This window comes from Mustela nigripes, chromosome 12, assembly GCF_022355385.1.
Source record: "Mustela nigripes isolate SB6536 chromosome 12, MUSNIG.SB6536, whole genome shotgun sequence".
NCBI classification, from domain to species: domain Eukaryota; kingdom Metazoa; phylum Chordata; class Mammalia; order Carnivora; family Mustelidae; genus Mustela; species Mustela nigripes.
Genome location: NC_081568.1, coordinates 99830947 through 99855431, shown reverse-complemented (window position 1 = coordinate 99855431; position 24485 = coordinate 99830947). Strand labels below are relative to the sequence as shown.

At 47.1% G+C, this 24485-nt stretch overlaps 1 protein-coding gene across 1 annotated transcript; it reads left to right on the top strand.

Annotated features, from left to right (window-relative positions):
* Positions 1-1080: 1080 nt before the first annotated feature.
* On the top strand, positions 1081-13852 carry ENC1 (ectodermal-neural cortex 1). The gene is made up of 3 exons (XM_059418068.1): positions 1081-1466; positions 5296-7111; positions 11280-13852. Exon 2 carries the CDS (start codon positions 5309-5311, stop codon positions 7076-7078), a length of 1770 nt encoding a protein of 589 aa, XP_059274051.1. The 5' UTR covers positions 1081-1466; positions 5296-5308; the 3' UTR covers positions 7079-7111; positions 11280-13852.
* The last annotated feature ends 10633 nt before the right edge of the window (positions 13853-24485 follow it).

The window sequence follows — 24485 nt, the reverse complement described above, 5'->3', positions numbered from 1 at the left end:
TAGATTTTATTCCAAATATCTAAGAAAAACCAAACAGGCGTTTTAGGTCCCAGGAGAGATACAGCTCTCAGTGCAAAGATCAAAAATGGCTTTGGTGATCAAGAGTGATCGCCGTGCAAGATGATTTTTCGGATCGCCCTCCTTTCCCCAGGCACGCGGCGCTTCAGACCCATGTGCTGGGCCATTGCTTTGCTGAACTCCAAACTAACACGACAGAGCGATAAAGACAGGAAGGGCCCAGTCCAGAGGATGACTGAGCTCTGTCGCTAGGGAGAGGGGGCGGCGGGGCCGCTCCTTTGAGGAGCTCGCTTTGAATCAAGCGCGGGCCGCGATTGGCTGCGAAGCACGTGGTGTGCGCCCCGCGGGACAGCGCCGCGCGGCTGCTTGCTCCCCGCGCGGTGGGGCAGAGTCCGGCCGCGGGTGCCGCACCCGCTGGGGCAGGGAGGCAGGACGCAGGGGAAACGTCAGGGGCTCGAGTCTCTCTGCCCCGCCGGCGAGAAGACCGAGGGCCTGGCTCTGCCCAACCTGCAGTGTCCCCGCAGTGACCAAATTCGTGCCCCTGCCCCTCTCCTCGCTCCAGGTGTTGCGCCCAGGGCGCGTGCGGCGGACCCCCAGCTCGCCCCTCGCTCCCCTATCCTAAGCATCTCGCGGACTCCGGCACCGCGTAGCGCGCGCCGGGCGCCTCCAGTGCCGAGGGTCTCTGAGCTCCTGGACTGTCCTTTAACCGTGCTGGGCCGGAGAGGCGCAGGCACTCGGACCTGGTCAAACTTGCTCTACTCGCGGTCCCTGAAGACTGCAGCTGCTAGTGGCTTAAGCACGGTGTCCGCTTTGTCTCTTTCCACTCTCCGCAGCCCCCCTCCCCCGCTTCCTCTCTCGATTAACTCCCCCGACACGCTCCTCTCCAGCTCTTCCCCGTCGCCGCCTCCTCCTCCTCCTTCTCCTCCTCCTCCTCGCCGGGCGGCATTCATGCGCTTCCTCCCTCCTTCCCCGGGTGTCACTCTGCATCCGCACCGTCTCCTCCCCCCTCCCCTCCCGCCGCGCCGCGCCGCTTATAGCCCGGCCCGCGGCCGCTGGGCGCAGACTGCTTGGGCAGCCAAAGAGGTGGCGGCGCGGCGGTGGCGCTGCGGAGACCGAGTCCAGACGCCAGGCGGCCGCCGGCGCGCACGAGCGCTTTCTAGCTCCCTCCCCGGAGTGCCCGGCCCGCCTCCTTGCGCGGCGCCGGCGGCCAAAGGCTCGCTTTCTTTACCCGAGACGCGTTCCGGGAGACGCTCCTCGGGTAGCGAGCGGAGTCCGCGGCGTGGGGGTCGCGAGGCGCTGTCCTCTCCCCGGCGGGCGCCCCATGCGCGCTCCTTTCGCCCAGGCAGTCGCCGCCGCTCTCCGGGGCTGAGACGTCCGCCTTATCGCCTCCCGCGCGGTGACCTAGGCGAGAACGCAGCTGGTCGTGCCTGACGCCGGTCGACGCCGCAGTAAGTTTCCCCCGCTGCCCCGGACCTGTTGCGGCCGCCGTGGCTTACCCCGGCCGCTCGGCCTGCGGGGGTGTGTTCGCCCCGGAGTCCGGAACTCCGACTTGGGCGGAGGTCGGAGAACTGTTCTCCGGGCGGAGACCTCGGTGGCCGCCGCTGCTCTCCCGCATCGTGCAGACGCTGGCGGTCGCCGGAGGGATCCCCTCTCGTCCGGCTTGCCGGCTCCCGGGCAGGCTTTGGGGATTCAGGGAGCCGAGCTGGGGAGGGATCAGTCTCCGTCCCCCGCCCAAAGCGGCGCTTCACTGCGGGTGGCTGTCGCTCTGCCTCGCACTTCGCAGCCCCCAAGGCCGGGCGCCCGGGATTGTCGGCCCACGTTGCACCCCACCCGGCACAGGGGCGCGCCGGAGCCCCGAGCACACACGCTTCGTGAGGGCACGTTCACGACGGCGGAATGTCTGTGGGGGAATGAATGAAAACTATGAAAAATCAGTTTCTTCTCGTGCAAGTATTTGGCCTTTAGTGTGACACTATGAGTTTCAAAGGACAGGAATGGGTGGGCGTGGTGGAGACGAACCTTGAAACTTGAAACTTGTTGGGCATGTAATTTCGTGTTGCCCGCACACGTACGGCCAGCGTGTTGAAGAGCGTTGCAAGTGTTACAGAGGGCTGTGTGGTTAGTTGGTTTTCTTGTTAACAGTGCCTTTCTAATGTCCTTACATTGTTATCAGTAAGGTAAGTTCCCCAGAAAGTCTGCCTCGTTTCTCCGTTGAGTGCGTTGAGACCAGGTTGAAAACGTTAAGATGTGACGGGAAGCAAAGTATTGGCAGCAGGGCTTGAGTAAGGAGCATTAAGTGAACTGAAGTTACTGTAGCGAGAAGCCGGTTTGATGTTCACGGTAATAGCAGCCCTTTCTCCATCTTCTTCTCTTCATACACACAGGTTAAGTATACATGTGCTTTTTTTTCTTTCCTTTTCTTTTCTTTTTTGGCTACTTACTTGGCATGCAGATATTTCTGTGGGGGCTTAAAAAATGCCAGAAGGGTGATTCATTTTATTTTATTTTTTTTAAGATTTTTATTTATTTATTTTGAGAGAGAGACACACACACAAAGTGAGAGAGAGCATGAGAGGGGAGGTCAGAGGGTGAAGCAGACTCCCCATGGAGCTGGGAGCCCAATGTGGGACTTGATCCCAGGACTCTGGGACCATGACCTGAGCTGAAGGCAGTTGCTTAACCAACTGAGCCACCCAGGTGCCCCGGGTGATTCATTTTAGAAGGTGTGTTTAGTGACTGTATAAATAGCTTCTGCTGATATTTTGATGTTTGCATAGTTTTAAACAAGAAAGCAAGTCGTTTCCCTTGGGTCTTTAGGTTTACCTTTTATTTTAAGCAAGTACTGCTGTAGGAATTTGGGTTTTGCCTGTGACACGCTTCTCCATCTGGGTGGTATCTAGGATGACAGGCTAGCATCTTCCTTCTGGTTTTGTGGGCCAGGCTGGAAAAACGAAGAAGCATAAACACAGGAGGCATAGGGATGCAGGTCCTATATCCTCAGGTCTTCAAAAAAAACTGTTTCCTTTACATGTAAGCCTTGTTGTGAATGTTGTTTTACCCTGTCTGGCATCTAAGGCACAGGGAAACATGTTCTGGGTCCCAGTGTGATTCAGTGTGCAGGCACTGTGGTGTCCTGTACCTGGTGCAGGGAGCCTCATTCTTCAGCTAGAGGTGCGTTCACTCTTAGCCTGAGACAAGGCAGCCTTTAAGGGTGCTTTGGAAGCATTAGCTTAAAAAAGAAAGCAGAACTACTCATTTGGAATGTTGGCAAGTTTCTATATGAGGTATCACAGTGTTCACAGCATCTTTTGAGGTTTAAGCTTAAAACCTTCCTCAAAATACTTCAGCATCAGGGATGCTGATCTGTGTTCTAAGCATTTGGGGACCTGGTGCATTCACATAGGTGGAGTTGGTGGTTCTCCGGAGCACTGGGCATGGTTCGTGGTTCAGGTGGACTAGACTGGCTTTGCTTGAGGTAAGGGTGATGGGGGGGCACCTTACTGTTTGTCCTGTCTTCAAGTTGCTATGGACACTAAAGCTGTCTTCCTAACATTAGAGCCCTAGAACATTGTTACGGTCTTCCACTAAGCCCTGTTTACGCTAGTGAAAAGTTACATTCCAAAAGAAAAAAAACAAGTTGCATCACCTAATGCTCTGTGGCCCATGTGTCTGGGGCCCAGTTGGCACCTGCCTTTGTTGTGAGCTGTGCTGTGCCACAGCTGGTCAGGAAGGGCTGCTTGGTAGCTAGCCCCGGAATCCATGTAAAATCGCTCCTTTGAGTCTATTAGCAATTACTGCACTATAACCTAAAAAAATATATGTCTGAAGGATGGAAGGAAACAAGGCAGTGGTAGGTTTCAGCTGCCTGTAAAAACTAGCTGTTCTGTGTTTTGAAACAGATACTGTAACTTACACAGTTGTTTACCCTCCTGGCCTAAACAGCTTCCTTAGGAATCCTTTGACAGGCAGGTTCTTAGAGGCTTTAGTCTTTTGAAGTAACAGAAGGATAGGGTTAACAAAGAAAAAAGAAAAGCATGTGATCCAGTTTTTGAAGATAGGTGATAGGTATGTCCTCTGTTTTTAACCTGTGGTTTATTTACCGAAGAAAGCCCAAGACAGCATTAGATTTTGCTATAATTTCAAAAGTACTTTAGTCAGCAAATAAATTCCAGGGTGGCCCTAAATTTACAGTGGCTGGCAACACACACACACACACACACACACACGCACGCACATATGCACATAGGTGTGAGTGCTTTTGATTTACATAAAGCAGGGTTTGCATTTTGAACTCCTTCTATGCACGTGCCAGTGTTTGCAGGTACACAAGAATGGTCCTGGTCCTGCACTGTAGAAGCGAAAGAGAGGGATGGATAGATCCTTCGTTCTTGCAACCAGTTTTCCAAGAATTGATATAAAGCAGGAAGAACAGAAAAACAGCAGTGACTATGCTACTCAAAATAGTCTTCCTTTTATGTGTGCAAATCCTCGTTTTGGAAGCTGTCCAGAGCAAGAAAGATAGGTGGTGACTACGACCAGAATCTGTTCTGTGTTTCCACAAAAGCCTGCTGATCAATATATGGTAATGTTCATACTAGTGCCTTTTGAGGACTCTGGTGTGGTAGAATTTTCTGGTTACAAGTCATTTGTGACATTTCAGTAAAGACCTGATTATGGAAGAAGATGGCCTAAGCCTATGATTTTAAGGTTCCATTGCCCATTTACTGTGATACACAGGGAGAGTGGATCTTACTAAAGGAATTCTTAATGGAATTAATTAGTAGGTATTTGTTTTACACATGGCTTTATGTTGCATGGGACATAAAAGCTGGTGCCCGGCCTGGCGTTACGAGACCTGGAAGCCCAGCATTTTAAGTGGCCCACAGTGAATCAGCTGGACAAGGGCAGGGAGCTGTGAGAGTGAGACCTCCCTCCTCTTGGGATATGCTGGTTTACATTCTCAAGGACTTCAATATCCTGGAAGTCGGCAGTCAGGTTTTCCAAGATGAACCTGCTTGCAAGCAGCGATTTCTTTTCTTTTCTTTTTTTTTTTTTTTTAAAAACGTGTTCAAATAGCTCAGCAGTGTTACAGTGAATGCCTTTCCTTATAGGTGCTTGTCTCTGACTTTGTACAGGCCCGGCTATCCATTATTCCGAGCGGTAGGCGGCAAAGTGTTCTGTTTTTTCTGTTCACAGAAATTTGTTTGGCTTTGTTCTGCCGTTCTGAACATCAGGAGTATCAGTTCAATGGTTTGTTTTGTTTTGTTTTTGTTTCAGGAGTGGAAACAAAATGTCAGTCAGTGTGCATGAGAACCGCAAGTCCAGGGCCAGCAGTGGCTCCATTAACATCTACCTGTTTCACAAGTCTTCCTACGCGGACAGTGTCCTCACACACTTGAACCTTTTACGCCAGCAGCGCCTCTTCACGGATGTCCTTCTCCATGCTGGGAACAGGACCTTCCCCTGTCACCGGGCAGTGTTGGCTGCATGTAGCCGCTACTTTGAAGCCATGTTCAGCGGCGGTCTGAAAGAGAGCCAGGACAGTGAGGTCAACTTCGACAACTCCATCCACCCCGAAGTTCTGGAGCTGCTGCTCGACTATGCGTACTCCTCCCGGGTCATCATCAATGAAGAAAACGCAGAATCGCTTCTGGAAGCTGGCGACATGCTGGAGTTTCAGGACATCCGGGATGCATGCGCTGAGTTCCTGGAAAAGAATCTGCATCCCACCAACTGCCTGGGCATGCTGCTGCTCTCCGACGCACACCAGTGCACGAAGCTGTACGAGCTGTCCTGGAGAATGTGTCTCAGCAATTTCCAGACCATCAGGAAGAACGAAGATTTCCTCCAGCTGCCCCAGGACATGGTAGTGCAACTCTTGTCCAGTGAAGAGCTGGAGACAGAAGATGAAAGGCTTGTGTACGAGTCTGCAATTAACTGGATCAGCTACGACCTGAAGAAGCGCTATTGCTACCTCCCAGAGCTGTTGCAGACAGTGAGGCTGGCTCTCCTGCCAGCCATTTATCTCATGGAGAACGTGGCCATGGAGGAACTCATTACCAAGCAGAGAAAGAGCAAGGAGATCGTGGAAGAGGCCATCAGGTGCAAACTAAAAATCCTGCAGAATGACGGCGTGGTAACCAGCCTCTGTGCCCGGCCTCGGAAGACTGGCCATGCTCTCTTCCTCTTGGGTGGGCAGACCTTCATGTGCGACAAGCTGTATCTGGTAGACCAGAAGGCCAAAGAGATCATTCCCAAGGCTGACATCCCCAGCCCAAGAAAAGAGTTCAGTGCATGTGCAATTGGCTGCAAAGTGTACATTACCGGGGGGCGGGGGTCTGAAAACGGAGTCTCAAAAGATGTCTGGGTTTATGATACCCTGCATGAAGAGTGGTCCAAAGCTGCCCCCATGCTGGTGGCCAGGTTCGGCCACGGCTCTGCTGAACTGAAGCACTGCCTGTATGTGGTTGGGGGGCACACAGCTGCAACGGGCTGTCTCCCAGCCTCCCCCTCAGTCTCCCTAAAGCAAGTAGAACACTATGACCCCACGACCAACAAATGGACCATGGTGGCCCCCCTCAGAGAAGGCGTTAGCAATGCGGCTGTGGTGAGCGCCAAGCTCAAGCTGTTTGCTTTCGGAGGTACCAGCGTCAGTCATGACAAGCTCCCTAAGGTTCAGTGTTATGATCAGTGCGAGAACAGGTGGACAGTCCCAGCCACCTGTCCCCAGCCCTGGCGTTACACAGCGGCAGCGGTGCTGGGGAACCAGATTTTTATTATGGGGGGAGACACGGAGTTCTCTGCCTGCTCTGCTTACAAATTCAACAGTGAGACTTACCAGTGGACCAAGGTGGGAGATGTGACAGCCAAGCGCATGAGCTGTCACGCTGTGGCGTCCGGAAACAAGCTCTATGTGGTGGGCGGGTACTTCGGCATTCAGCGCTGCAAAACTTTGGACTGTTACGACCCGACATTAGACGTGTGGAACAGCATCACCACAGTCCCATACTCGCTGATTCCTACCGCATTTGTCAGCACCTGGAAGCATCTGCCTTCTTAGACGGCCGTACCTTGTCGAGAAGAGGAGTGTGAGGTAAGAAGTCCGTGTGGCTGGAAATAGGCGTGTCATTAAGCTACCTGTGGAGACCGAGATGTGATCATTGTAACTCAGCCCATAGAAGTAGGTCCACAGAATCTTTAAGAGAATTTGCACCCCAGAACTGAGCACACTTGTGTTGCCCACAGCTGCAACCCCCCACCCCTCAGAAAAGGGTGGCCCATCCCAGAGATTTGATTTCATTTGGTCCAGGTGGGTCCCAGGCATATCAGTATGTTTAGGAAGCTTTCTAGTGATTCAGATAGGACAGCCGAGTGGAGAACCCCTACCTGGGGTTAATAATGCCAGCTAATGTTGACGGAGCCCTCCCTGCCTGCCTGGAGCCAGGCCACATGTCTCACACGGATCATTTCATGTGATCCTGACAACAGCCTCGTGAGATATCATTACTAGAGCATTTTATAGATGAAAACAACTGATGCATACAGAGGTTAAGTCAGTTGCCCAAGTCATGGTGCTTTGGAGGTGAAAGAGTTGGTCAAGAAATCAACCTAGGCACTGGAGCTTCGGGTTGAACTGCTCCTTAAGAAACCAGAGAGCCTCATATCCATCTCAGCCCAGGAGATAATTTATTGATATTCAAATTTAGATCCCTCCAACCCTTTCTGGAATGAAGTAGGGTGTAAAAAACTGAAAGCTTGGGGTGCCTGGGTGGCTCAGTGGGTTAAAGCCTTGCCTTCGCCTCAGGTCACGATCCCAGGGTCCTGGGATCGAGCGCCGCATTGGGCTCTCTGCTCGACGGGAGCCTTCTTCCTCCTCTCTCTCTGCCTACTTGTGATCTCTGCCTGTCAAATTAAAAAAACAAAAACAAAAACTGAAAGCTTAAGTTTATCCCTGGTTTGTTCCTTCCCAGATTCTTTATTGCATATTTAAAGATTTTTTTCCTGGGGCGGGGGGGCAGGCCCCTTTTCGGACATTGACTAACCAACCTCAGAGGGAAATCAAGGTCTTTCCTTGTAAAAGTTGCACCTGCATTGTATAAATTTGTCAGATGCGTGGCATGCTGAGACCTCTAGACGGCCTTCCACTGCAGCCTTTCAGAGTTAATCAGACAGGCTGACCCTATTGTCAGGGCTAACAAAAGTTGTCTTTCTGTGTCATATATCTGAGTCCATAATGGTCGCCTTGTGTACTTACGAGTATATAATACTCTTGGCTCAAATAATTAATAGGCCCACACAGTTCAGTGTTCGCGAAGCTAATGGTGCTTTGCTGCCCTTAAGCATTTTTAGTATTGGCCCCAGGAACCACTTAAGCATTTCTGAGTGTAGCACACGGGACGTGGAATGTGTTGGTTTGTTTTGGTTGGTAATGCATGGGCTTATTACTAATAATAAGAGAATAAAATGAAAACTTGGGTTTTGGAGGAAGTAATATGAAAACTTGCTCATTACCTGGAGACTTTGACTTAGTACATTTCACTTAGTACATTTCACATTCTGGGAGAGGATTTTCAGAGGGGAAAAAAGGAAATCTAGGGGTCTTTGGGAACTAAGCAAAGAGGGGTTTTGACACATTTGTCTTGTCTTTCCACCTTTCTTACAGCTCCTTTTCAAACACTGCTAAAGTTGGCCTCACTGTTATGATTCATCTTTCTGGTTTTTTCATTGGTTCAGTTGTCTCCTCTAGCCTCTAACAGTTAGTACGGTTCTTGGTAATAGAATGTAACCTTGGAATGAAACTCCCTCAAAGGAGCTGGAACAGTCAGAAACCTCCTGTGGGGAGCGACCGGGCTGACAGCGTCCCACACCAAACTGGTTTTTGCAGCCTTGCTGGCATCTCAGTAATCCTGAGTAAACAAATGTTCTGAACGTTGTTATTTCATCTGCGATATGATGTGTGACTCACCTCTAAAGCAGGTTTAAAGAACCTTCTGGGCAAAAGCATCAATTAAGAGCACACTGAATTCGGTCTTAGCCCAGAACTGACTGTATTTGCATAGGAGAGCCTGAAAAATTGCCAGTGATGGTGGTGGTACCTCAGAATGGTCACTGGCAGATGGGCTGGCCCCTTTGGAGCAAGGTAAGGAAGCAGAGGCAGGAAGCGACCGCATGTGCATTCTGGTTCGGGGTTCGAAACTGGACTCTGGACCATCCTGGACTTCAGCTCTGTCCTTTGTCCAATGACTGATTTAAATCTGGCTTCTCCGAGCTCAGTCCTGGTTCGGACTTGGGAGAATTGATAGATGAGGGGAGAAAGGGGGAGAAAAGTACCTTGCTCTGAGGTTTCTTTCCTCCTCCATTGGAGACCCCAGCCAGCCATGGAATTAGCTCTGTGTGTGGCAGGAAAGTGAGGCTTCTTTGATTATCATCTGCTTGTTATCTTCGTTCTTCATTGTTGGTGCCTCCTTTGGCAGGCCAGAGGATGTTGGCAAACACTTGAATTCGCCCTGTCCTGGGTGTTTGAACCTAATCGCACACTTCCGGTCCCTGGGAACCGAGCAAATAAAGTGTTAGGTCACATGGGAAACACCACCTCCCCGCCCTGGGTGCTGCCAGCCAGTGGAACACAGAGCAACGGAATTCAGCCGGTTCGCTTTCACAAAGGGTGGGGTGGTTCTGACCAAAGCCTGTCTTGCGGTTTCTGATAGGGAGCGTGTTGGTTTAAGTTTCCAGAGTTTTCTGCACACAAGAGAGTGTTAAAACACTTCAGCGGGATAGAGTGACTTTAAAAGAGGAGCTGTGCGGGTATTGGCCCTAAGCTGCAGAACCTTCCGGGGACGTCTCTTTGATCTGAAATGTAGGTGCTAACCGAATTAATATGGTGTTAACAAGAAGTTTCCTTAAGTTCTAAAAGCTCATTCACCAGGGGGATTTTAACTGTCTCCTGCTGCTCTGTCAGTGGGTGGGAAGGACAGAAAGGAAATTACTTTTGATTACTCTCCCATTTTCATGGCGCTGTGTGGCCCCAACTTGACAGCATTTGGATCTTGGATGTGCCTGTTTCTTCCCCTAGAGTCTGTCTGTCTTTCTTTCTTTTTCCTGTTTGTGTATGTACCATCACGAAATTTCATATTCTTACAATTACAAAATGCATTCTTTTGGCCTAATGTTGATATATAGGTTCCTGGGAGGTTGGGGGTGGGAGAGTGACACTGTAGTCTAAGGAATGCCTTGCAAGCTTGAATCACGGTTCAGAAACTGCCAAAAGAAACAACTAATGAAATGAATCAGACTTCTGGACACACAAAAGCGAGAAGAATTCAATGCAAGTAACAAGCGGCCCCTCCTGAATTCCCTTTGTCTCCACTTAGAGTTAGCAGCAGGGATGAGATTCCTACACTAGGGCTGGAAATGTGCTCTAGGAACAGATAGGGTGAATGCTGGAGAGACAGGCTCTCTGCAGAATTTCCCTGTATCAAAAATAGACCCACAGAAGAGAAAGGTGGGTCGCGTGGGGAAACACCCACTCTCGTGAAATGTGCAGGCTTTGTGGTTAGAGCACCTTGAATTTCTATTCATGCGTGGTGTCGGCGGATTCTGCAGATAATAACTGCGTACCATAGCTGGTGTCTCCCAAGTACGGACTGATGAACTTGGAGAATAAACTCTCCAGCCTTGGGCCGTGGAGGCCTGCAATGTTGTCGTGTGAAAGGAAGCGAGACTGATTTCTGCCATAATGAATAGTAGAGATGCATTTCGATAAGAGGATTAATATGTCTGCCTTCTATATGGTGAATAAATTGACTTTGGAGTCCTTTATGGTAAATGGGCCAAAGAGGTTTTGCACAGGAATCTTGTTTTGACCCTCCAGTGATTGCTTCCCAGTGGTTGTTTAACCACAATGAAGGATGAATGTTGGCAGCAGAAGGTGACAACTCCTAGCAGCACCTAGACGTAGAAGTTTGCATTTGCATGCATATATGTATATGTATATATATGTGTATATATATATATATATATAAAGAGAGAGAGAGATTGAAGGTTTAGTAGAGCAATGAAGATTTTTTCTTTGGACACCATTTCTGTGGAGCCAATCCTCTCTATCTGTACACGCACATGGATGCCCTTAATTTTTGCACACTTGCTACTGAACGTGTAATTAAGATTTTTAGAAGCATTATTGACCAGCTCTGTCCTGATTTTAATTTTCTTTTTTTAAATTTCAAGGCTATTAATGAGTCTTTTTTTTCCTTCTGTTTTAGCTCGCTCCATCACTTGGTGAGACAAAATGAGCTTTCTACTTTGGAGAGGCCGAATTTAATGAAGAGAGAGAAAAGAAGAAGGAAAAGAAGTTGCTACAAGACTCCTGATACAATGCATTGCACCTTGTAAATTCTCTAACTGGACATGAAGGAGGGGGTGGGGGAGGGGCGGGATTTTCAGTGCAAGTAGCACATGGTTTAAATATGAATGAACGAACCTGTGATCTAGTCCTTGTCTTGTAATTGTGGATTAATGTCAGCGTTAATCAGCCCCTCAAAGGGAGAGAAAAGCCGGCTCTTTTCCCTTGCTGTACCATATTCAGCATTTGATTTCCATGGGCTCCACCATTTATGTGTAAAATTTGAAATGGTTGTCACCTCTCTGAGGAGCAAGCCCGAAGCCTCCACACCAGCTGCTGTTGGAGATTGAAAGCCCAACTGTGGGGCCAGGCGGGAAGCTGGCTTGGCTGGCCACAGAGTGAGGACTGCTGGACTCTCCGCTAATCTCTGAGGGGTTGAGCTCCCCAGGAAGGTTCTGAACAATGGGGACGTTGTTGGTAGGCGTTTGGTAGATGTTCTTTTCTATTTATAAGTGACTTTAAACTTTCCCTTGGCTGTTAAGAAATTTGTCGTAGATTTAGCTATTTATTGTTTGACGCCTGCATGCTGAAACGATGCTTACGATTGTCTTCACCTGTATGGGTGTGTGAATGGTTGTATGTTTTGCACAATTTTGTGGCTGTTGTGAAGTGCTTTGCTGCACAAAAATGAAAACTTGGGTGTTACAATTTGGAGCATAACTGGAGGGTGGGTTGGGAAGGGAGTACAAGACAGAAACAGATTACATCCTAGACGTAGAGAAAGCGTGGAGGTCGCTTTTCTTGGACTCACTAACTTGTAATGGGGTTTCATGGGGTCTGGTATGCTGATGGCTCATGGGGTGAGGGAAAGCTTCACTGCCCTGTTCCTGTCTGAGTCACACGCTTCAATCTCAGCTACTGAAATTTGGAAAGGACCAAGTCGCTTTGCAGTTCTTTTCTTTGTGTAATATCCTGAAATCCTGGAAAATTCTATGGAATAGTTCTGTATATAGGGCACAGGTTAAAGGCAGTGTCCAAAGTTTATTTATTTATTTATTACCCTGTGAGAATGCTTCGCCATACCCGCAGCTAACAGGAAAAAGCTGAGTTGTCACAGACGTCAATGAATTCACTCACCAGATTTGCTTGAACCCGGTGGATTCATTGTTCTCTCTTCTTGATGCACGATTTAGCAAGTATTAGGAGTTCTCCAAGACCATATTCACGTTGGGACAGTGTATACCTTCAGTGCTCCCCCTCGGGTAAGTCTCTAAGAAAGAACTCTTTGGTGCGCCAAAGTGGCCCATTTGGCCAGGAAACACCAAAGAATGATGAGCAGTGGCCCCTGTTGAGAGGTGTTCCGGGATCGTTGGGAATCTGTTGTGAATACATTCTTTGCTAGTTTGAGCGCTTGTTTCCTAACCGTGTGCCGTGATAGGTATTAGTGCTAGACTCAGTTATCTGTTTGCTCAGAGGTGTCTGGGGAAGACCAGAGTTTGCAACTCAAACACCGCTTTCATCGATGTTTCTCACATTACCGTAGTTTAGAAAATAGGGCTTAAGACCGATAACAACCTTTTACATTGTGAGTGTGTTTGCATTGTCTAGTGACAGATAAATCCTTAACATTTCTCTTTACCTGAATACTTTAGACTAATTGTACATACCCATTCGTGCCATGAGTAAGTGGGCTATAGCTGGACCAAAATAAATGAGCCGTTGGAATAATAGCATCACAATACTTTTCCAGCAGTCAGTCCCTCTCTCCTAGATGTGTTCTAAGCAATGCAAATGTCTGATTGTACCCCGGCGGCATCGCGATGGCGTTATATTGTAGCAAAGCTATGGCTCTCTAGTTTATAATGCAAATCTGCCGAGATGTGTGTGTGTGTCACTGCGTGACTTCTGAAAGCAGGGTGAATTTTCTGCAGCTGTTTCAAAGTTGTGGTCTGTCCTTGGATCCTCTATTAATTATTGTGTGCGAGCCAGAGGGAGCCGTGGTCAGGGTGGGCCCCCAGCCTGCAGGGAACTTTCTGGACTCCCGCTCTTTGAATTGATGTAGGCATTTGGGCTCACTACTTGACCATTCTCACCCTGTGAAACGTCCCCCACTTTGAAGCAAATACAATTCACAGCACAGTGCACACAAAAACCTTGGCATAAGACAGAGAAGGTTCTTCTTATTCTGTGGGCTGGTTGCTGTGGAAACCGATAACAAAGGGCAGCCTTCCACTTCTGGTATAATTGTGTAGCCCCCTTTTCTCTGGGCTTGACACCTGTCTGAATAAGAGTGATTAGAGCTGAATAATATCCCTCTCTTGGCTATTGAATATGTGGTTCACGTACAAAACTCTGTGTAAGTTGAAGTAAAGTGTTCATGTTCATATGTGCTTGTTTGCTACTACTACATTTTTGAGGTTTTGTAAAACTGTTATTTTTTTTTTCACAATGTGAAACTGAAGGTCAAATAAATTATTAGAGATTTTCTCTTCATTGTGTGTGTGAGTCTTTATTTTTATACGACATCATTTAATCTGCCGAAAACTGGTGCCTTCTGTAGTTTAATGAACATGAGGATCATTGCAGATATTTTCTGAACGTGTTTATCTCCCCTTCTAGTCACATACATTCAGGAAAGCGGTTTTGCCTGTTGAATAATTAAAATTTTTGGCTGTGTAGGAGGTTTCCTGAAGCAGTGTGGAACACCTTAGTTCTGAGTTATTCATAGCTTGGAATATAAAAAATCACCTACCATGTGATGGTAAGACAGCACAGGTAGTATACGGAAGGAATTTAGTTTTTAGCGTCCTTGTGTGGGTTATATTTTGAGAGGGAAGCTGCGAGAGGAGGGGAGGGGCAGGAGTGCAATCCCCTTTTCATCTGACATGCCTTAGCAATCATTGAAATACGTGGGAATCTATGCATATATTTTCCCTGTCACGGCATAGAAAACCCCAAGTTTAACCCCTCTGATACACATAGCTCCTTCCAAGGTGAAAGCCACCGTCCTGGCTGGCCCAGGGTAAATATGATCACTTCCTGTCACAAGAAGATGCTCCTTTATCGCTTGGGTTGGGCCCCTTGCTCTTTTTTAATGTGTAGAGCAATGTCAGGCGTAGTCTTTTTTTTTGGATTGAAAATAAATACAACCTAATTAGAACTCTAGGAGAGCCCACAAGCAGACAGAATGCAATTAGGGCCTTTGGACTTTGACCAAAATGCCAGAGCAGATGCCTCAGGTTTTATAGAAAGATCATCCAGTTCTGTGCTGGGTGAGTCTGGTTGAGTGCCAAGCACTTGGGAGTCTTCAGATCCCATAGGCACAGTGCTGATGCCCCATGGAAACCCCACTGATGACACCGTATACAGCACCATAGGACCGGGAAGAAGGGAAAGTTAGCAGCTAGGTTAGAGTTAGAAAGTTAGAGTTGACACATGGGATTCGGATGTTCAAAAAGCCCTGATACTGGGGCCCTGGGTGGCTCAGTGGTTTAAGCCTCTGTCTTCGGCTCGGGTCATGATCTCAGGGTCCTGGGATGGAGTCCCGCATCGGGCTCTCTGCTTGGCAGGGAGCCTGCTTCCCCCTCTCTCTCTGCCTGCCTTCTGCCTGCTTGTGATCTCTCTCTGTCTATCAAATAAATAAATAAATAAAAATCTTTAAAAAAAAAAAAAAAGAAAAAAAAGCCCTGATACTAATCTTAAGGGTTGGAGGGCGGGCGCCTGGGTGGCTCAGTGGGTTAAGCCTCTGTCTTCGGCTCAGGTCATGATCTCAGGGTCCTGGGATCGAGTCCCACATCGGGCTCTCTGCTCAGCAGGGAGCCTGTTTTCCTCCTCTCTCTCTCTGCCTGCCTCTCTGCCTACTTGTGATCTCTCTCTGTCAAATAAATAAATAAAATCTTTAAAAAAAAAAAAAGACTTTCAACCAAAACTCTTAAAAAAAAGAAGGGTTGGAAATATTTCCTAGAGAGATGATTGGAAATCTGCCTTTCAATCCCTGGAGTTCTTTTTATCATCTCACTTGGAACATGGAGACAGATTGGGGTAAGGAAATTACTTCAAATCCTTAATTTTCGTTAATCTGGAAATTTCATTTCATTCCTACATTCCAATTGCCCTAAATGATGGAGGTATTGGTTTGGATTGCCTTGGGTTGCATGTAAGGGGAATCTGGCAACGACAGGGGTTTAACCACCATGATGAAACTGCTGGGAAGCTGCCAGTCAGTGGTGGCACGGCTCCCCCACGAGGCCATGGAGGTCCGGGGCTGTGCCCGCTTTGCCATCCTGGATATGGTCTTTGGTTCTCATGTCTGCTTTCATGGCTCTCAGGACAGCTGAAATGGGGACAGACTTAAAGGGGAATAAGTATGTGTCAGATGAAGCTCTTCCCTTCTCTTGGGACAGTAATAGTTCTCCTGAAAGGCCCACCTAGGAGATTTACACTTACGTATGGTTGGCCACGACCGGGTCATGTGACCTTCCATGGAACTAAGGGATACTGAGGAGAGGGCTATTTTCGTTGGGACACATTGTCACCCCACACAGAAATGTGATTTTGTTAGTGAGGATGAAAGGCAGGGTGGATGGATTGGAAACTGCACAGCATCTGTTCTGGTGGATAATCAGATTGAGTGATTACGATGTGCTGGGACTATGCTAAGGACATGCTTCACAATCATTTCTTAGTCCTCACAACAGAAGTTGGTAAATGCAGAGTTTTTTGTTTTGTTTTGTTTTGTTTTGTTTTTTGACACACAGACACAGGAGAGAGAGCGAGAGAGCAAGAGGAAGAGCCTGCACAAGCAGGGGGAGCAGCAGGCAGAGGCTGAGGGAGAAGCAGGTTTCCTGCTGATCAGGGAGCCCCACTCGGGGCTCGATCCCAGGACCCTGGGATCTTGACCTGAGCTGAAAGCAGGGGCTCAACCAATTGAGTCACCAGGTGCCCCAATGCAGAGCTTTCTTAATATCTCCAAGCCTCAGCTCCTTCATTTATAAAATCCAGATTCATATTCTCTAATAGGAAGACTTAATAATACCATAAATTTAAGAGAAAGCACTAAGATCTGTGCCTGGCACATAGTAGGTTTTCAGCCATCGGTTTTTCAATACTACTGGGAGAAATAACCTCTGCTAAATCTGAGTGTCTGTTCCATGTAAGGGTTTGTGTTCAAGGTCTGGATGCCCATCACGTAATTCCGTCTTCATAGCAACCTTGATGGTAGGCACTGCTATTACCCTCGTTTTATAGATGAAGAAACAGGTTTTGAGAGATTATCTAACTTGCCCAAGGGAGTGGTGGAGCCTGGGTTTTAAGGCATGCTCTCCAACCTGCTCCTCTCCATCCAGGAATGTGGAGGAGAAGTGACTCACAGGGCTGAGGCTGGCTGTGGCCAACCCAGGGCTCTTTGTGTCCACCATGTCCAGGAAGCCTTGACTTTAGAAGAGCCAAGGACTCTGCAGCTGGAGAGTCCTGCCCTCAGACCTGAGAACTAAAGAAGCACATTGGAAGGACTCTACATGTGACTCAAAATGTTCCTTGACGATGTGTTCTGAAGATAAGACTATGGAGAATTTAAAAATAAATGCCCCCGCCTCCCCCAGTGGTCATTACATTTGATAGTTCACTGGACTGCACAGGCTTATGCTATGTGTACTCTTCTACTTGTACAGCTTTTCTTTACTGAAAGACTGAATATACGATGGACAATAGCCAGAGCGTAACAGGAAGAGAACTCTGAACCGTGATCTGCAGCAACCAGTCCAGGAGACCAAAATCTATGGTGGCGGGCCTGCCATGACTAGTCAGACCTGTGGGAGTCAGACCGCTCTCTCTAGCAACTGATTCAGCCAAACAACGATCCATGTAATAATTGGCTCAAAATGGCCAGGATTTTGGTTGATAATGGAAACCTTCCCTAATATTTGTCCTTGCTTCCAACCGAGGACCATCCAGAGACCATCCAGTGTGCCCCTCTAACCATCACATAGGATGCTCTACTTTCAAGTAGCCCACCGACAGCTTCCCCACACTACCAGCCTCCAGTCCGGGCATCTCTGAAGCCTTCCCTTTTCTCCCCACTCCTTAGTGTGCCCTTTGAGTACCTGCCAAAACACACTGCCAGTGGCTGACTCTTGCTAGAGTGAGCTCTGAATAAATAGCCTTTGCCTGCTCTCATGTGGCTGGTCTTTGTTTACATCCACAGACAAGTGTTTGTTCAGTAAAATAATTAAATATTTCAATGAAAAGGTTCATAAAAATGAAGTGGGGACCAATACTGTGGGTTCTGGATAAACTGGGTGTTCAGAGGCAAGCGGTTTTTATCCTGAATGTTGGAATAGAATGAAATGTGCACAATACGTAGAGTAGGAGAAAGATGAATTTTGAGTTAATGGGGTTGAGATTAGGGCATCTGGTTTGCCACAAGGAGAGCAGTTGCTTTGTTTGGGAATATTTTGAATAAAGTGAGAACACTTAAGTAACTTTTACAGCCATATTCACGGTGCACATGGATGTATGAATAAATGCAAAAATTTAGCAGTTAATTCCTGGTCGTGCCTGTCACAAATCTTAAGTGCTTCGCCTGTCTGACACGTATTCAGACAAACCATCTGTCCTGCATTTGAGTTTAATCATAGACAATGAATTTTAAAACTCTGTTATTTGTCAGACATGGGACCACTAAGTTTAAGACCTAACTTGCAGAGGGAAAAAATGTATGCCGAGGCATGACTATGAATTAAAAGTAATTTGACTAAGTAAATTATAAATCTACCATAATCTTGTCCAGCTCCGTTTACAGCCCAGCTTGCTTTGTGACTCCAGGGGAACCAAAGGAGACAAAGTTTCTCTCTCTCTCTCATCTCTCTCTCCCTCTCTGGTCCTGTTTCCTTGGCAACCTAATCTTTATCTGATGAAAGATGGGGGTCTGCATCGAGGAAAGGCAGTTGGAATTTCAGCAAAGCCTCTCACTAATCTTTCTCCTGCCTTATCAAATGATTTGTTTTGTTACAAGAAGTTATTTTACACCCACCTTTTAGATGGCACTGGAGGGTTGTTTACTGGATATCCTGGAAGGGCTGAGAGAGTGTTTCCACGTAACACTGTAACCACAAAGAAGATGAAATCAGCCTCTTGGTGGACACAAACTAGGCACCTGCAAAGTGAGAACTAAAATGTCTCTTGGGGCACCTGGCTGTGAAGTTTGATCCTCAGGTTATGAGTTCAAGCCCCATGTTGGGCTCAGAGATTACTTCAAAACAAAACAAGAAACAACAACAAAAAACTCTGTCTCTGTCTCTGAGGTTCTAACTAATCCATACACAAGCTCTACATTCCAAATACCCCTGTCCCTCTCAGCCACCCACGTACATTCTGGCAGAGGCATCGCTGCCAGGAGAACCATTTTGAAAGAATGAATCTTGGAATTTTGAAATCATTTGTACACTGTGAAGGAAAGGAAGGGAGAGAGAGGAAGAAGGTGGAGGACACCCTCAGGGGGACGTGTCTGGTGGGCGGTGGGCCACTTCACATCCCTTTCAGGGACTTCCTGAGAGTGCACGTGCTGAGCACACGGGTGGGGGTTAACCAACACCCTCTTTCAATATGCAAACACCTCGGCCCCTTTTGGGGGGCTGTTAGTCATTTACAGGTTTATATGAAGAGGGCCAGTCTGAAGGGTGGGCGTAGGTCGGGAGTGCTGACAAACTGTGTCAGGGAACCCCGGGCGGGGCCTCGCCTGACTGGGACTCAGACACTGAGACACACCCAGGAGAACCTCAGGAGTTAGGAAGCCTGTAGGTGTAGTAGAAGTAGGTGGGAGAAGAGTGAGAGAGGCAACATTTTATACCCAAAATATTATGGTTGGGGGGGACGAATAAGAAGAGCACAGAAAAATCTTAAGGCCGTGGAACTATTCTGTATGATGCTATGAAGGTGGGTACCTGTCATTATATGTTTGTCAAACCTCACAGGATGTACATCGCCACGAGGGTACGTGTCCCTTGCTCTGAACTACCAACTTACAACTCACACTGTCGGAGCCAACTCACTCATCACTTAATGCCGGTCTATGTTTTGACCAATACCTATACATGAATGTCTGTACTCACAGTGTAAATGCTGACTCTGAGACTCTATTTCTGCCAACATTTTCCCTCCACAATACTTAGCGTTCAAAATTTAATTACTGTAATATATTTTAAATTTCCCTTTTCAGGTATTTGTCTGGAGCAGAAAACTAATTTTGGAAATGGCTGAATGGGTGTACAGATGCCCACGTGTTGATGAGAAATTCATTTCCTCATTCATTGGTTTATTCGCTGGGAAAAAAATTAATTCCATTTGTGGAAGTGCGGAAATGTTCAGAGAGATAAACCAAACCTTATTCAGGAAGAAACATGGGTGTTTCAAAAAGTTTTACCAGAGCTGATTATAGATGGTTCAGAGGGAAACAGAATGTTTCTCTTGGATGTTAGTAGGTTGGCCTTGATGGCCAGTGCTAGGGCAGACCTCCCTGAACATTCTGTGAAGAGGCACCTTTCGGCCTCAGTATCCCTAAGGGTAGAGAAGTGTGGCGGGCTGTGTAGGCACAGTGGATGGGGTGGCTGTCCTTCTTTTCCTGCAAACTGGAAAGAAGGTTGTGAGGAGGAATTTATGTCTTTGCAATCACCAAAAGGCACTCATAGCTTCTCTTGCCCTCTAAGTATCATGATAAAGGCAGAGAACCATGGAGTCCTAAGTGTCTTGGTTGGCTTTGCTTGTGCTCAGACATGTGGCATTCAGTGTGTTCCTCAGGGTGATAGCTGTCATTAGTAGATCTTTTTTTTTTTTTTAAGATTTTATTTATTCATTTGACAGACAGAGATCACAAGTAGGCAGAGAGGCAGGCAGAGAGAGAGGAGGAAGCAGGCTCCCTGCTGAGCAGAGAGCCCGATGCGGGGCTCGATCCCAGGACCCTGGGATCATGACCTGAGCCGAAAGCAGAGGCTTTAACCCACTGAGCCACCCAGGTGCCCCTCATTAGTAGATCTTGTCTAACCTCTGAGGACAAGGGATGGGCATGCCTCCTTTCTCTTCATCATTGGGAGTGTAGGAGCTCTCCAAAACAGGGAGGAAAGGAGCTACCTTTGAGGCAGGGAGGGGCTGCTACAGTTGTACCTGGAAACCTGGGGCCAGGCGTTAGCCCTCAATGGGAAGCAAAAGCGAGAGAAATTGAGAGAGAGAGAGAGAGATCTAGTCATCTCTGCTCTTTCCAGGTTGGTTTATGCCCTGGTTTGTGTCCCGTTCACAGGGCACAGAAAGGCATGAGGGAGTCTATGATGGACGTAGCATTAGAATCTATAAGCTGTGGGACAGAACAGAACCCGCAAGGCAGGTAAGAGAGTGGACAGATGGAGCAGCTCATACGTGCCCAGCATGGAAGCGCCACCACCAAGGGGCAACGGCAGCATTCAGAAGAGCACTCCGTGTCCTTCCTTCATCACGTCACACAGGTCCGTGTGGTCTGAGCTGTCTCCCTGGCTTCTCTGGCCCTCTCCTTATTTGCCACAGTCTTTCTAGACATCTCTTGCTGATCTATCCTTATCCTGACATCAGCCCTTGGATTTCCAAACCAATCCAAGAGGCTTACAGTTGAAGACTAAGATGGAAAATGCTGCCCACCTATCACCCTGCCTGTCGGCCCTGTGATTTCCTGGGGACAGGACACGTTCAGGGCAAGTGATAGATTTTTTTGGAAGAGATTCGAAGGCCCCAGTGGCCCGGCTTTTAACATCTTCCTTGCAAAGGGCCGGTTTCTTCACTTTCTTTTTTATATGTGGGGAAATGATGAAACGTGTTTGAAAATGTCTTAGCATTTGGCAATGATCTGCCTGAGCATAGTGCTAGGATTGCTCTGTTCACAACTAAGCTGCAATTTTAGGCAGAATTTGCAGAGCATCTCAGCATTTAACAGCTCGAGAAAACTTGGCAGTGATTTCAGGCTGCATAACATCTGCTTATTTCATTTTGTTACAAGTCACCTGGGCAAAAACTTCCTCACTCTGGCCTGTAAATGAGCTCATCCCCAATTAGAACACTCCGGTTAGTAGCAGTAGCAATCGTCCCTGAGCCATCTATAACGAAGCCTTAAAGCTAATGGCACTTCTCCGTGCTAGCAAAACAAAACCATTATTTTTCTTCGTAGCTCAGATGGGTGATTTGGTAGTGTCTTACCAGCTCTAAAAGCTTATTCTCTGAGGAGGAAGTAGTGTTTTCTTAGTAGAAACTTTTTTTTTTTTTAATCTGGAAATTTTGAACAAAATTATTTGGGAGCCATTTAATGTGGATTTTAAAATAATGTGGTTCTGTACCAGCCTAGCACTCTCTATCATTTTTATTATTTTTTAAAACTTTTTTTGTTTATTTGTCAGAGAGCACAAGCTGGCAAAGTGGCAGGCAGAGGCAGGGGGAAATGCAGGCTCCCCGCCGAGCAGAGAGCCCAATGCAGGGCTCGATCCCAGGACCCTGAGATCATGACCTGAGCCAAAGGCAGAGACTTAACCCACCGAGCCACCCAGGCGCCCCACTCTCTGATCATTTTAAAAAGCATGACTATTGTATCTATTCAAGATTTTCCAATGGAGACCTTTGAGGACTGTTACTCAATAGGTACCAAGTATACTGAGCTCCACAGTTATTTTTCTTCCTATTTTCCTCCAGATGGCTATAATGTTCCTCAGGAAAAGTATGCTGTTTGAATGCATCTGCGAGCATCTCCCTGCTTTAGAAGCGGTAGGAAGCCCAGGTTGGTCATCTTCAGTTTATTATGTATCCTGACCCCACACCACATGTCCTTCTTCAAGGTCAGCTCTCTGTTTCCGGTATACAGTTTTAGAGGAGGACCAAAGGACAGTGACTTGGAGAAGACAGCAACTGATGCCACTATCCTGGCACTGTTGGCCAGGACAGAAAAGACCCTGCTAGCCTTCACGGCGGGCTGCTTTAGCGTCCTTTGGCCAGAGTCGACAGGGCAGGAAGTGACGGAAAGTCATCTGAGCTGGGGTCCAACCAAAAAGTTGGCTAAAAAGTTCCTTCTTAGCACTCTATGCTGGTTTTCTCTGAACTGGTTCTTTACGCTGAGACAAAACTCTCATAATATCATGGGATCAGAGCTGATCATCAGTCTGGGACTGGTAGTTGACCTTGAATCTTGACTCTGGGCCTGTGCTTAATTTTCTGTGGTGACAATGAAAGCTCATTAAAAAGCTGACACATCGTTTTCAGCCTTGAGCTCATCTCTGTGATTCACTTTAATGTCTGAAGGAAGGAGAAGAAACCAAATTAGTCACAGGAAAAAAAATAGAAGAAACTTTTGGGGGCCTCCCTTTTTATGTCATAAAGTTATTTGTAACTTGAGAGTTATTAAATGATCCCACTAAGAGCCCCTTCTGTTGAAATGTTAACAGCAGGAGACAAGTTAAACCTACTCAGAGTGCTGTCCGTCACCCACTTGAAGTGTTACTGAGGAGCGAAAATCGATTCTCTGACAGCCACAGGCCTTGCTGCAAATTCATCCTTAGCATCGAACTGAAGGAGAAATGACAGCTGATGAAGAAGTTTTTTAAATGCAGAAAAAGTTGACTGGAGAGTTTTCATGTTTCAACTTGATAAAAATATTTCCAAACTTTTTTTTTTAAACCAAAATTAAAATATCTAAATAACTCAGGCTATTCCCTTTATGCCACAGTGCATAAAACTATATTTATTTAAGTAGTAATAAACACTCCATTGTTATTTAACTGGCTGATCCTAATTCCAGATGGGAATATTTTCCAGGGAATTTGAAGAATCATTTTTTGAGGTGAGGTTTAGGTCTCTGTGGGGCACCCATGATGGGAGGGTCTGCAGAAATACACTCAAGGCCCAGAGGAAAAAAGAAGGTTGTCACTAGGAAGTAACCACCCAGCTTTTGAACAACCAGATTCCTCCTTTAAACCATTTATTATGTTACAAATTTTTGAAAGCCTTTAGGAATGACTTACATTTAAAAGCTGATAAGCTAGAATTGTTTGAAATTTGAGACCCTAGAGGGGGAGTTCACCTTGATGGGTGCAGTTTTTGTGCTGGCCTCTAAAACTGTGTGATGGAAATGTAGTTGATCCTAATCCCATACAAGCTTGGCTTCTGATGAATGTGGTGCAGGGTCGATCATACTACACTTGTTAACCTGCAACTTGCATTTTTCTCTTAATATGCCATTCGGTTCTTTCCCTGTGAATATCACAGATGATATTCTCTGACATTCTGATTCAGAATCTAGTTCTCTCTTCTTGAAAGGGGATTGGATGTTGGGACATTAGGAATAAGCCTCCTCAATCCCAGCTGCCTTGTAAACTCTTGCACTTTACTTCTAACTGCCTCGATTGGATCCTTTGCCAGTTTAGATCCAGGTTCCAAACATATTTGAATGGATGCAATCAGCAAATATATTCTCAGTGGCTTGGCTATGGACAGAACTTTATATACACACACACACACACACAGATTTATTTATTTGAGAGAGAAAGAGAGCGTGTGAGTGAGCACACAGCGGGGAGGGGCAGAGGGAGAGGGAGAGAAAGAATCCCAAGCAGACTCTGTGCCGAGCGAGGAGCCTGACGTGAGGCTCTGCTCTATCCGAGGACCTGAGCTGAAACCAAAAGTCTGACGCTAAATCGACTGCACCACCCAGGCATCCCCAGACAGAACTTCTTAATACAAACTCTCATAAGCTTTATTTTACAGAAGAGTCTGTTGGTAAAGTGCTCAGACCTCCAAACCACTCTACTTGACATCTTTGCAACACATTTGATGCCACCATTGTGGTGTGGAGCCTCAGTGCCGCTCAGCCTCTCCCAGGGATGTGCTAGGATCTCTGTGGATGTAAGATATATGCCAGTGGTACCCAGGACAGAAGGAAATCAATGTGCAGAGTCTTTGCCTTGGTTAACTGGTAGACTGGGGGGAGTCTTCCTGCTTTTAACAGCAACACGGATATTTTTATAAAAGTTTTCTCTGAAGTACAAATGACCTGATGAACAAAGAGATGAGCCGTTTTTTTTTAACTCTATTTTTAGTTTTGAATTAAATAAAAATGTACCCATTTTGT

Bases quoted from the DNA above. Each gene is read 5' to 3' on its own strand.
- ENC1 (XM_059418068.1), top strand. From the start codon at position 5,309: ATGTCAGTCAGTGTGCATGAGAACCGCAAGTCCAGGGCCAGCAGTGGC.